The sequence below is a fragment of the Polistes canadensis genome, unplaced genomic scaffold, assembly GCF_001313835.1.
Source record: "Polistes canadensis isolate GaletaPanama2010 unplaced genomic scaffold, ASM131383v1 scaffold_13, whole genome shotgun sequence".
NCBI lineage: Eukaryota > Metazoa > Arthropoda > Insecta > Hymenoptera > Vespidae > Polistes > Polistes canadensis.
Genome location: NW_014569560.1, coordinates 951,512 through 965,186, shown reverse-complemented (window position 1 = coordinate 965,186; position 13,675 = coordinate 951,512). Strand labels below are relative to the sequence as shown.

The 13,675-nt window shown below is 27.7% G+C and overlaps 4 protein-coding genes across 5 annotated transcripts in view; 2 read left to right on the top strand and 2 right to left on the bottom strand.

Annotated features, from left to right (window-relative positions):
* The first annotated feature begins 3,360 nt into the window (after positions 1–3,360).
* Positions 3,361–5,943, top strand: LOC106793383 (cyclin-K). The gene is made up of 8 exons (XM_014760271.1): positions 3,361–3,546; positions 3,832–4,055; positions 4,159–4,290; positions 4,365–4,470; positions 4,543–4,600; positions 4,675–4,847; positions 4,961–5,107; positions 5,191–5,943. Exons 2-8 carry the CDS (start codon positions 3,837–3,839, stop codon positions 5,589–5,591), a joined length of 1,236 nt encoding a protein of 411 aa, XP_014615757.1. The 5' UTR covers positions 3,361–3,546; positions 3,832–3,836; the 3' UTR covers positions 5,592–5,943.
* LOC106793384 (proteasome assembly chaperone 1) lies at positions 5,893–7,141 on the bottom strand. The gene is made up of 5 exons (XM_014760272.1): positions 6,942–7,141; positions 6,759–6,838; positions 6,507–6,673; positions 6,162–6,357; positions 5,893–6,081 (listed from the first exon to the last, which is right to left on the bottom strand). Exons 1-5 carry the CDS (start codon positions 7,037–7,039, stop codon positions 5,894–5,896), a joined length of 729 nt encoding a protein of 242 aa, XP_014615758.1. The 5' UTR covers positions 7,040–7,141; the 3' UTR covers position 5,893.
* On the bottom strand, positions 7,070–10,720 carry LOC106793381 (delta(14)-sterol reductase). Of its 2 annotated transcripts, XM_014760270.1 has the most exons (9): positions 10,599–10,720; positions 10,110–10,506; positions 9,748–10,028; positions 9,132–9,495; positions 8,736–9,034; positions 8,412–8,665; positions 8,211–8,335; positions 7,874–8,124; positions 7,070–7,155 (listed from the first exon to the last, which is right to left on the bottom strand). In XM_014760270.1, the coding sequence occupies exons 1-9, from the start codon at positions 10,626–10,628 to the stop codon at positions 7,150–7,152; spliced, it is 2,007 nt and encodes a 668-aa protein (XP_014615756.1). In that variant the 5' UTR covers positions 10,629–10,720; the 3' UTR covers positions 7,070–7,149. The 2 variants fall into 2 exon arrangements, with proteins under 2 accessions (XP_014615756.1, XP_014615755.1); XM_014760269.1 differs by lacking the exon at positions 7,070–7,155 and having other exon boundaries at positions 7,178–8,124.
* Positions 10,721–11,845: 1,125 nt separating this feature from the next.
* LOC106793355 (heat shock factor 2-binding protein-like) overlaps positions 11,846–13,675 on the top strand; it is a 4,894-nt gene continuing 3,064 nt past the window's right edge. Inside the window, exons 1-3 of the mRNA XM_014760226.1 lie at positions 11,846–11,979; positions 12,133–12,313; positions 13,131–13,243. Of these exons, the coding sequence (XP_014615712.1) occupies positions 11,926–11,979; positions 12,133–12,313; positions 13,131–13,243 (348 nt within the window). The 5' untranslated portion in view covers positions 11,846–11,925. The remainder of the gene's footprint in view (positions 11,980–12,132; positions 12,314–13,130; positions 13,244–13,675) is intronic.

The following is a 13,675-nucleotide window of genomic DNA, read 5'->3' as shown; positions in this document are numbered from 1 at the left end:
GTTCTACGATGGCTCCAAAACACTCCTACTTTGCAGCAAGTATTAAAAAATATCTATCGAAGATCCATCGAAGATCCATCGAAGATCCATCGAAAATCCATCGAAGATCCATCGAAGATCCATCGAAGATCCATGGAAGATCCATCGAAGAATTCATCCCACATCTTAAATAAGGTAGAAAGTCCGTCGTCATATCTGTAAAATAAAATATTACAAAATGATAAGTTATAAGTAATATGATCCACAATCATATAAAACAAAAACGAATAAAATGTTAATAAAAATGAATACTTACAATGCATTCCAATGGGATGCAGCTGAATTGCACCATGGCGATGCACCTCGCGTGAATCTAAAAACGCGGTATTAACGAAAATAAGAAACTATAGATGAGTTTCTTATCGCGAAACCGGAATTAAATTATACGACGAACAACACTGAATCTAATTCGCGTTTGATTTTAATTTGTTTTACGCCCGTTCACTGATTCTACAACTAATTCGAAGACTGCTTTGCGCACAGTCTATTGAAACAAACAAATTTCACACTTTATTTTAATCCCGAAACGCGTTGAATTTAAAATCTTCATTGATGCACTGACTCTAATACGCGAACAGAATATATCTATATACGACAACTTTACTTGAACAAACTCTAATGCAATTACACTACATTGTTCGCAATTAATTTAATATATAAATTTTTAAAATAGTTCGCGAACGCGACGGAATTGAAATTAACAAACGAACGTGCTTCTAATCCGTGATTTTAATTTTATTTAAACGATCAAACACTCCCGTATATTGCATCGCGCACGATTTCAATGCACGAACACTTGCAACACTTCACAACACACAATTCACAAACACTTCCAACACTGCAATATTTCCATGATGATCTGAAATAAAAATAAAAACAAAATTATGAATAACATTGTTGTAAGAAAATATTATTATAATTATTAAGAAAGTGTTTAAAATAAAAATTGACTTACGTTTATTCTTCTGTGATGAATGCACGATGGATATCCTATCCTTAGGATGACGATGAGCACACGTTTAAAAAACGAATAAAAGAAACTTACGAAGTTTCTTTACCCGAGCAAACGAAACTTTAACATACGACGATCAACACTGATTCTACTTTCCGACTTTTTTATTTTTTATTTTATCGATGCAACACACGAGTACTTCATTGCCTACGCGCTCGATTGCAATGATATTCTGAAACAGAAAAAGAAAAAGAACAATTAATGTCATCGTCGTAATAAAACAGTATTAAGGTTATTATAGAAATGTTTGATAAAAAAATATATTTACTTTTAGTCTTCATTGATGACTGCAGGATGGGTGTCCTACCCTTAGGATGACGACGAATAAAATAAAATAAAATAAAAAAATCTGTAAAGCTGAAACATACTAAAGATTATATTATAATACAATATTCCCTGTTAATCATTCCTGAAGGCATTTCGCACACTTTCAAAAATATTCTATCATGAAGAATCAATGTTAGATATAAAAAGTTGTCTAATTAGCGCAGTTGTCGAATATTTTAATTAGATAACACGTTAGAAATAAAATTATTAAATAGTTTAATACGTTACACGTTCGCGTTAGATCTTAACTCGTTAAAGGACGGGAGGGGAATGAGATATGTTACTGCTTATCCTTCGTCTAACGTTCGGCTGTTTACGTTTTGTATTCGGCTGTCTTTCTTTTGTTTTCACCTCGAGAAAGTCCTACAAAAATACATAAACATTCATAATTGCCTGTACGTTCAATGTTTTGTTTTTTCATTCTCTCTCTCTTTCTCTCTCTCTACTCTCGTTCTCACTCTTTCTATATATAATAGGTTAAAAAAAGAATAACGCTTACCTCAATGAATATGAAGATAAAAAAGAGTAAAACAATCGTTTGACTGAGTATATGTATTCGTTCTGGATTCTCCAATACTCTCGAAACCTAAAGGAATATAAAAAATAAAATTACATTAGTACAATATAAAGAAAATTAAATATACGAGTGTATGTGTACAAGCTACCTATACTTATATATATATGCCTGTTATGTGTGTATGTGATAAAAATCGAATTTAACACGAAATACGATCTTTGAATACATAATTATGAAAAATAATTAATTAGAACATGATTAGAGATGGTAATAAGTATCGATACCATGAAAAAAAGCTGAAAATTAGAAGAAATATTGTTAAGTAACATTGGTGAGATTTGGCGCGAAACTGACATATATCGATAATTATATTTTCACAGATATCTTTCGAACTTTTTAATATTTCGTTTTGAAAACACTCGCGTATGAAAATATTGTGTTTGATATATTATAGGAAGGTGTAAAATACTTTTCAATTAACTGAGAAACTATTTACGTTAGAAAATATTTTTTAATTACCTGATATTAGCGGGACGACAATGCTACGTTGCAATCTCCACGACGGCCAAAAAAGAAAAGAACGCTGATTCGCTGATCATTTTTGATCTTACATTTTGGACGTGAAGTGACCAATTAGAAATTCCCAATAACCATATAGAAATATATCTCACGCACACAAGCTTACGTACGTATACACGTAGTGTTGTTAGAAAAAGCGTATTATTGTTATCATCTTAAAGGGTTGTACCTAGTCAGAAAATTCGAAACAATCGTTTTTTGAAATTATACTTCTTTACGCGCGTTATGAAATTTCAGTTTCGCGCGCACCATGCAACGAAAGCATGAAGTTAGCTGTTAAAAAAGAGAGTTAGATTTGAATATATCTTATACTGGCTATTATTGAAAGTTATTAATTTAATTAATTGAACTAAAATATATCAATCGTATTTACCATCTTCCTTCACTCCTCTTCTTGTCCTACTCCTATGAATTTTTAATATGCACAATAATCTTTAGATTTTCAATGACGCTAATATTTAACTTATATAATTTACCCAACTTATCCAAACGGCGACCAATAAAATTAACCGATAGCAGCACCACCTATGGAATATAAATACGAACGCGGCATGACATTTTCTTATTTTTATTATTCTTTTTCGTTATCACACGCGAAAAACGTACACGCACCATTTACTTCGGTGAACACGGCAAAATGCAACTAAAACTATTGCAGTAAAACTTCTGTTACTAGAAATATAACTCTTATCGCAGCTATTTTTTCACCAATCAAATTCTTTCCGCGCCTTACAAGATACGAACGTGATTGGCGGAAATAATATACGATTTGTTCAAGCATGTGGCATATCTTTTTGAACTAGTGTAATGACAACTGTTGTGCCATCTGTCACTAAGGACTAACACCCCCTACAGGACAATTAAGTTGTTATGTTTATGTGTGAAGTTGCGTACAGTTGCGTACAGTTGCATGGATTTATATCATATATGAATACAGTTATATGATATTTGTGTAAATTCAACTCAATACTATATCTATTAGAAATAAAAACATTTATTAAAAATTATTAAACTATAATTGTATGAAAAATCTATTATTATAAGAACCTTGGATATACAGTATTTAATACACGTAAGTAATTAACAGTATGCAATAACAACAATTTAACCTAAAATATATTAACCTATTCTCTATAAAACCTTAAATATTTATTACAACGTATGTTTTTGTGTTAAATATAAACTTTTAAGATAAATATATTCTCTTTTTAAAAATGTTATAAGTATATTATTTACGGAAATGCATACATTTAAGTGCACTTTTAACATTCTGATTATTCTTATTACATTTTTATAATAGACTATAAGAAATTTTAATTGTATAAACAATCTAATTCATTTTTTATATATTTAAAAGTAAAAATGCCATGCTGGTACTATGAAAAAAAAGAACTACGTAATACTCCATCCGTTCAGGATGGGATTGATTATGACACAGAATGCAGGTATAGAAAGGAGGGTGCTAGATTTATAATAGACACTGGCACAAAAATGGATTTAGGATATAATACAATGGCAACGGGAGTTGTTTATTTCCACAGATTTTACATGTTTCATTCGTTCAAAAATTTTCCACGATATGTAAGTAATTTATTATTTTTTATAAATAATTTTTAAATTCATCACATTGTCTTATCAAATGCTATTACTTTTTTATTATATATATAAATATATATGTCTATAGGTTACTGCATGCTGTTGTTTATTATTAGCTGGTAAAGTAGAAGAAACACCAAAAAAATGTAAAGATATTATAAGAACAGCCAAGACTTTACTAACTGAAGAAAAATTTATGACGTTTGGAGAAGATCCTAAGGTACACATAAATAAAAAATATATAGAATATATATTTTAAGATAATTTCTTATAATTTATTGCTTCGTTTTACAGGAAGAAGTAATGACCATAGAAAGGATATTGTTACAAACAATTAAATTTGACTTACAAGTAGAGCATCCATATAGTTACCTGTTAAAATATGCAAAATGTCTTAAAGGTATTATATTTTACAAATGTTGAATGTATTGTAATTCATTGAAAATATACTTGAAAAATATTTCATTTTTAGGTGACAAAAATAAATTGCAGAAAATGGTTCAAATGGCATGGACATTTGTAAATGATAGGTAATAAATATTTTCATAAGTTTTCATATCAATTTTAAATTGTAATAATTTATTTTCTTTCTTTTTTATTACAGCTTGTGTACGACATTATCTCTTCAGTGGGAACCAGAAATAATAGCAGTTGCTCTCATGTACTTAGCAGGGAAATTAAGTAAATTTGAAGTATTAGATTGGAATGGTAGACTACCCAGACATTTACGTTGGTGGGATATGTTTGTAGAGGATGTAACGATGGATCTTTTAGAAGGTATCTCTTTAAAATATATTCATATTTTAACGCAACACCAAGGTGGTGTGACCGGACTGCATAATGTTCAAATAATTATACTATTAATTAATAATATATATATATATTTACAGATATTTGTCACCAAGTATTAGATTTATATTCTCAAGCAAATAATACGAAACCTCCCGATTCTCCACCTGTAATTCCGTCCAATGAACAAAATAGAGAGAGAATTGCTCCACCTCCTATTGTAGATTCTGCATCAAATACTCCAAATGGTAAAAAATCAAATATATAATAAACACAAAAATTATATTTTTCCGTGATGATAATAATAATATATGAAAATGATCTATTTTAGTGACTCCTGGAAAAGCTACTAAAATCGAAGTACCTCCTGTTGCTGCAAATGGTTGTACAGCTACAGATACTACGGACAGTATCAAACCAGTAGTAGAAGCACCAACACACTTTCCGACATATCCTGCAAATTTTGCACCAGGCAACACAACTTATCCACCAGTATTTCCACCAGCAAATGTTTCCGTTCCTCCTCCCCCAGTAAACACTATAAATCATATTGTACCAACGATGCACCATATCAGCACATCCGCTCCTATTCGGCCTGCACCTCCTGGTCCGAATGCAGCCCAACCACCATTTCAGCCTTATCCTTATCCAACTAATGCATCTTATTTTGCGCCTAATGCACTTGTACCACCAGCAACTACTCAACGTACCTATTATCCACCGCAACCATAACATACAATTACTACTTCTTAATTGAAAATTGCATTATCAACTCAGAAATCATTTAGTATTTATACTAGTTATAGATATTATAACTTAGTCCCTTGTAAATATTGTAAATATAAAAAGATTATTATTACTATTTCTAGATCCTTTTCAAAAAATTTTACATTTAATTTAAATTAATATGTAAAAATATATATTAAATTGTTCTTGTTTTTTTATCTGTATCCGTTAGCTTACCAAAGTAAACTCTTAAATGTACGATTAATAGGAAATTACTTTGAGAAAAGGAAAGTAATGAAATCAATAATTTACATGTAAAGATTTCCTTTATTAAAGAAACTCTTTCCAGCAAATGAAATATTGTGTAGAATTTGATTACTTATTTCTGCAAATATTTCAATAAGTGGTTTTGCTGCTATAGAATCTAATACAAAGGTGTCTGTATATAAAACATAAAGAACAGATTGGAAGTCCATCATTTGAGCATAAGATAAAACTAAAAAGAAATATGTATATTGTTATTATTAATTATTACTATTTTAATTTTGTATATTTGTAATAAAATTAGTTACTAACTTCCTGCAGCAACTCCATATATAATGTTTGGTTGCTCTAAAAGTTCTTTGTGCGATTTACAAAGATTATTTCCACTCTTTGTATATAAGCATCGTAGAAAAGAAGGTACAGCTGGTATATTTGCACTTTTATAATGCGATACATGTCTCCAAGATATTAAATATATGCTTTTACAAATGGATAAAATATCACTTATCTAAAAATAGAATAATGTTTAATAGTTATTCTAGTCTAAAGTGTGCAATAAAATTAGGTTGATTATTTTACTACTTCATCCGCAAAAGATTGATATTATATACGATTTATTTAAAAGGAAAATCTTAAAAAAATATATTAAACACTCACCTTTATTATAAAGTCTCCTGCAATTTTTGTATCGAAGCTGGGTGCTATAATACAAATATATAAATCTTCTTCATTAACTTGATAAATCACAGCAAGTTCCTTATTATACTCATTTTGAATAGCACATATTTTCTCAGAATCATGGCACAAGAATTCTTTTAAAAAATCTAGAATAAAAATTGAGCATATAAAAGAATGAAATCATCATAGTAATGTCATATAAAAATTAGTATACACTTATCGTGTCAATACCAATTATAATCTCTCCTTCTACTAGTACAAATTTTTTCATAGATGTTGGTTTATCCTTTAGCCATATTATATTGATATGCCTAAAAATCAAATTGAATGTATAAATAGTAAAAAAAAAAAAATTGGAATTGTAAACATGATGTTTTTTTAAAGGTTATGTTATTAACAACATAAAAAACTTACGGTTCATCTTGCAATTCATCAATTGATTCTTCTCCTTCATATTCATCCCAAAATGCTCGAGATGATGGGAATACAACCTCTCCAAAATAAGTAGCCATTTTTTATATATACTATACGATAACTTGTTCAATCGAAAATAACGTCTTCACGATGACTCGCAACTCATTGAGTACTTGCCATTTATCATGCAGGTGTTTACTACTTCAGTTCACATCTATTAAATTTTTCTTATATAATTAGTTTTGTAACAAACTATTTATTGGGAGTCATTATACAATTTTCTTTAATATAAAAAAGTATAAAACTTCTAATTGTATTGTAAATATATAATATCTTATATGTATATCACTAAATTAATAATCTCTAAAATATTTCCAAATCTTTTTAATTCATACACATTTCAATTCTTAGTTCATAATAAACTTGAAGTAGTATTTTTTAATAATCTTCAAATTTATATCAATATGTTATACAATGAAAATTTAAAGGATACTAGTAGTATCCTTAAAGTATTATAATGTGATATAAGAAATATTGGTTGCTGAGAAAGCTTATTATTAACAATTTGAAAGATTTTATGAATGTTTGTAATTGTAAAATCATAAAATACGAGCAAGAATGAAGAAATGTTAAAACAATAAAATTTGCAGTTTATATGTAAGTATGCAATGCAGATGCAGTAGACGTATTTAAAATTTCGTTCGGTAGAGTATATATACAAAGATGTATATTTTTCTTAAACTTATAAAAGGTACTATAAAAAATAATATAAACATTTATTTTATACAATAACAAATGTTGTATAAATGTCATGCAAAACTCTTGAGATCTCGAAGTTAAATATTAAAATAAATTTGAGTACTCTAATTTAATTTCCATATGTTACAATGAAAAAATATTTAAAATACATAATTGAGAATCATGTATTTTACCCTTAAGCAATATTGTTCCCAGGCATAATCGTAACGCAATTTACAACGTTTATTGTCTCGTATGGCACGATGCATCAATATTATAGTGCAACATAATGGAGCATAATAGGGCAAGAGTTCGCTTGTCATACTTAAACAGGATACAGACCATTGCATTATGATATCACCCAAATAATTGGGATGTCTCACATATCCCCAAAAACCAGATGCTATCAATCTTTTTCCACGTAATGTTGAGATTGTTTCTAAATCTGCGAAGTAAAAGAACGTATTATTTTTTTTAAACTAATCTCTGATTCTACTAATTTCTGTGTATACTTATATCCAATTAACATACTATCTAATGCAGGAGAATATGGATTTTTTCTAAATTCATTCTTCTGAGAATTACTCATTCTGTATATAATGTATCCAATAATAAAAGTTAGGATAGGTATTGCGAACAGATAATTTATTTGTGTTCTGGAAATATAAGAAAATAATGTTAAAAATATCTTTAATATATCGTGATTATATCATGTTAATATTTATGCATTACCTTCTAAAAAACATATATTTAGATAAAATAGTTGGCAGAAAAGGATAAAGTAAATGTCCAACGCACAGCATATATCCAGTACCTTCATACATAATTTCAAAGGATGTTAAAATAGTTGATTCAAATATTAACATATCTATGCCATAAAATATTTGTAAAGAGGATACTAATAATTGTGCTAAATTAATATCCTTCAATTCCGAACTGCTACTGTTTTCCAATGTTTTAATTATAAGAGCATTGTTTATTATGATCTATAAAATATAAAAATAAAAAATTAACAGAAGAAATAATTATATATTATACAATAGAAATTATAATTACTAATCCAATCACTGAGGCACGCAATAATATTATTTTTATATCCAAAGAACCAATTCTGGGATTTATTTCCCTGCCTTGCCAAAAATTATATATAATACTATTAGTTGATGCGAATATATTAAGGCATGCAACAGGTGCTTTATTTGCTTTAATATATAATAATATTGCTAAAATTGTTCCAAGAATCCATCCACTGATACTTAATTGTAAAGAATTTTCTAAAATAAGCTCGTGTAATTTTAACTCTTTATATACACAAATGTTCAGTATGATCAATGATAACGCAGCACATAAAAATCCTAGAAAAAAAAGTAAAAATTAAAATACATTAGTTTCTTTTTAAACACAAATATAATAAGACTAATAAAAATGTGTAAAAAAATGTGATTATCATACCATTCATACGATATTGTAATCTACCGACTTTACTTTGTTGGCCATCGATGGATCTTCCAATTGGAATAGAAGAAAAAATAATCAGCAAAAGTAAAAATGACATGTATCCAAAAAATGAATAAGCATTGATGTATAATTGTATGTCAGTTGGTATTTCTGGATATGCTAATTTACACATGGCTTCTGAACAAAGTAATTGTGGTACTATTACAGTAAGAGGCATGATAAACAAAAGAATGCAAATTCCAAACCATCCTCCCCACTCCTGAGGTTTCTCAACTAAATTTATATTTTTTTTACGTTTCTCTAATGTTACTAATTCTGACTGTAGTTTTCCTTCAAACTCTACTGATTTGGTCAAATCCTGAAGCATTGTAAATTTACATGAGTAATGACACATAAATACTTTTATAATTTAAAAAAAAAAAATACAGGATGTCCTCTTAATTTTTTTTCAGTAAAATTTTGATAACACGTTATTTATTTTTATACAAGCATTTAAAAACTCATGTATATATCATTTTATTTTTACTCATAAATCATATTATCAAAATTTTTATCCATATATATATACATATTACATTTATTACATTTATATAAATGCATACATACATACCTGATCTCTCTGTACAGAAAGACCTCTCTCCTTACCATCGGTAATATCATTTAATTGAATTGTTCGTTCTACAGGTAAAGAAACAGCTCTATCCAAATTTTTAGTAAATGCTGTTAATTTATGGGGTGATTCAGGTTTCGGTGTGCTAGAAATACGCATTGATCTGCGAGATACACCTTCTAGTTCTTTTAATCGATAATAATATGGTATTGTTTCAATTGGATTATCTTTTATCACGGAATTATTTTTTACAATAATATTTTCCTCGTTATTGATTTTTTCTATGAAGTAACAAGAATCTATTAGATTATAATATTCAATATGAGTTATAATCAATCGTGCATGCTAAAAAATGTAATTACCAGTGGGAAACTCTATTCGAGGAATAGATACTGTGGCATACTTTGTAGTGGGAAATGGAAGTTTTCTTTTATTAGTTGTTGGAGATTTTGTAGCTGATTTCGTAAGTGATCCTGATAGTGATCTTGCTGGTGATCTTGCAGGTGATCTTACAGGCGATCTTGCAGATGATTTTGCGAGTGATTTTCCAGGTGATTTTGTGAGTGATCTTGCAGGTGATCTAGCTGGTGATCTAGCTGGTGATCTGGGTGGTGATCTAGCGGGTGATCTAGCGAGTGACCTTGCAGGTGATTTTCTAGAAGATCGAACTGATGTTTTTGTGGTAGGAAAATATCGCGACGGGCTATTATTTCTTATTCTGGTGCTCATTCGAATTGCACTTCTAGAAGTCCTTCCAGACTGTGTAATAAGAGAAAAAAAAAGAGAGAAATTTAGTAATTTGATATTCTTTTTTAGGCATTCATACGGTTTTGCTTCATATATGTACTTACCATTTCATTATCATTTATATTAGATTCCATATTTTCAATGTTTATAATTTATATATACGTATATATATATATATATATATATTTGTATGTACTTATTTATTCCACGCTTAGAATTTTTGATGATAGCATTTAATTATTACACAGGTACCTTTTTTTTACCTTAAACAATTTTTTTTTATAATTAATTAGAAGAAATTCCATTCAAATTGCAACCACTATCTTACATAATATTCACATCTATTAATATAACATTTTCTATTATAAAAGAAATGAACTAACTAATATTAGAAAAAATAAAATAGTAACATTTTGAAAAATGATATTTTCTATAAGAAATTATGTTTCTAAATTGTAAATAAAATCAAAATTGAATTAAGCGGCAAAACTTGAATTTGTATTTTAACGGCTTTTCAGCTAAAAAGATAATATCTTTATAACTTACATATATATTTATTATTATAATAATAGTAGTTATATCACAGAATTCAAGACGTTGTAAAAATAATAATTCTTTTGTAGACCACAAGGTTATAGTTAATACTATCTTTTTGCATCATAAAACTAAAACGCGATAACCGCACATTGAGTATTCTAAAAAATATATAATAAACACCACGCGATATAAAATGTCCGTTAGTAATGTGTTCCACAAACGTATCATTTTTTACCCGTCTAATGTAGTAAAAGCGTAACAGCCAATCAAAATTCGAGAATGTTCAAGTATTATACTCTATATAGAAAAGTTTATTAAATAATTAATAATTAATTTTTGTATTATTCCAAGCTAGATGCAATTTTTGTTAGTTATGCGTTCACAAACGTATTATCTTTTACGATCTTTGAATAAATGTGGAAGTGAATGTGTACAAAACAGCCAATCAAAATTTGAGAATATTCAAATATCATACTGTATAAAAAAGTTTATTAAGCAATTAATAATGAATTGTTTGATTAGTTTAATATTATTATTTATTATGTTTAATAGATTAATTCGTAAAGTATGTAACATATAAGCTATTGAATGAAATTCTAATAATTACTAACATTGATTTGTCAGATTTAAATCAAATCAAAGTCATCCATTAAACACACCTATCATCTATGGAAGATTTAAAACAATTCCTTATTTGGCATATTGCTATTTTATAACCTTATTTTTTATTTTGAGATTAAATATAATATATATACATGCGAATTTAATCTTAATGTTAAAGAAAAATTAAAGATGTGGATATTATTTTATATGATTTAAATTTTATTTAAATATAATCCAGTAATTTTGGATTTTTTGAAGGCGTAGCATCATAAATAGATTATTAATTACACAATGGAAATGAGTAAATTTGTTATCAAGTCAGCGATCAGTGAGAACGAATTTTTGGTATATATATATTATTTTTTTTTAATTTCTTTTAAGAATAGAATAATTTTTCTTATAAACCTTATATATATATTACGTAATCACGTATAAATAAGTAATTTTATTAACAAAAGATTAAAACATGTTTTTGACAATTTTCGTTATCCATTATAGATTTCTTTGGAAAATACTTTAAAAGCTATCGAGGAAAAGCTTCGACAATTCGTCAAAAATATTCCCAAACTTTTGACAGATTCTGAATTGGAGTCTGGGTTGCGTACTATAGAAATTGAAAGAGAGAAGATACACGACCTTATTGATTCAATTGTTCAACCTTTTTTATCTAATAGAAAAGGTTTGCAGAATTACTTGTTTTGTTCACACACTCTCGCCTGCATACAATTTATTTTTATTATATTATAATAATATATATACAAAGGGTGTTCAAAAAGACATTTAATATCTATAAAATGCATAGAACACATTATACTAACATAAGTAAAAAAAAATCTTAGTGACCATAATCAGAAACGATTGATCTTTTAACTTATACTTATTAAGACTTTTTTTACTTACGGTATGGTGTGTTCTATCCACTGAAAAAAAATATTCAATGTTTTTTTTTTAAATATCCTGTGTATATATATAATATTTAATATTATATTTGATTTTTTGATTTAATTAGAATTATGATTTTATTAAAACGTCTAGTTATTTCTTGTAAAGCCTAGCTTTTTTTTATGAATTAACTTAATTATATACTTTAACGGTACACGCGCACGCGCACGCGCGCGCGCATTATATATGCTCACACGTACATATATATTTGAATGATATGCTGAAGTATATAATTTTACTATAATGTATAATATTAATTTAATAATAAATAAAGTGTGCACGCAAAAAATAATTCTAATAGTAATAATAAATGTATTTAATAAAATATTTTATCATATATGTAAACATGTATACACACATATGTGAGATTGAGAATGTATAAATAGATATATTCCTGAGGAAGTTGACCGGTGACCTTGGATAGCTCAATAGATAAAATAGTCTTCCGGAAAACGAAAAATCCTGGATTCTCAAATCCCTGTCCAGTCAATCAATTTTCTCACGAATCCTATTAATATTTATATATATATAAATGTATGTGTGTCGTGTTCTAGATAATGCGGAATTAGGTCTTCAATACAAATATGAACAAATGAAAGAACAATTACACAGTCAGACTATCGAATTGGAGAAAGCGATTAAGGAAACGCAAAGCCTTAAAATCCAAGTATCACACGATTCCTTTATTAATACTTATTTACAATATTTTCAATGAGCTTCTATATGTGTATACTCTCATATATGTATATTAGGTTGAGTAAAATTTCTCGATATAATAATGTAATATAATTTGATATTCTCTTGGTATAAGAGTTTGATACTCTTTGTAGGATTAAAAGTAATACAACAAAATAAAACAAATATCATTGAGGTAAGTCTGATATTTAAAATAACAAAACTTTTTATTATTTAGAAAGAAAAAAAGAAACACACGCGAACGGACATTTTACTCAATCTAATACACCCTATATCTACGTATATATTGCCGGTAATTATGACAGTGAATTTATTTAATAAAAAAAAAAGAAAAAAAACAAAAATAGGGAAATAATTAATCTTATAATTTATTTTATGGATATATATATATATATATATATAT

Coding starts and splice junctions, on each gene's coding strand:
- LOC106793383 (XM_014760271.1), top strand. CDS start 3,837: ATGCCATGCTGGTACTATGAAAAAAAAGAACTACGTAATACTCCATCC. Junction 4,601..4,674: donor TGGACATTTGTAAATGATAG/GTAATAAATATT, acceptor TTTTTATTACAG/CTTGTGTACGACATTATCTC. Junction 4,848..4,960: donor AACGATGGATCTTTTAGAAG/GTATCTCTTTAA, acceptor ATATATTTACAG/ATATTTGTCACCAAGTATTA.
- LOC106793381 (XM_014760269.1), bottom strand. CDS start 10,628: ATGGAATCTAATATAAATGATAATGAAATG. Junction 8,666..8,735: donor GTGCCTCAGTGATTGGATTA/GTAATTATAATT, acceptor TATATTTTATAG/ATCATAATAAACAATGCTCT. Junction 8,125..8,210: donor ATATTCTCCTGCATTAGATA/GTATGTTAATTG, acceptor TTTACTTCGCAG/ATTTAGAAACAATCTCAACA.
- LOC106793384 (XM_014760272.1), bottom strand. CDS start 7,039: ATGGCTACTTATTTTGGAGAGGTTGTATTCCCATCATCTCGAGCATTT. Junction 6,839..6,941: donor GATGAATTGCAAGATGAACC/GTAAGTTTTTTA, acceptor TTTGATTTTTAG/GCATATCAATATAATATGGC. Junction 6,674..6,758: donor AGAAGGAGAGATTATAATTG/GTATTGACACGA, acceptor TTTTTATTCTAG/ATTTTTTAAAAGAATTCTTG.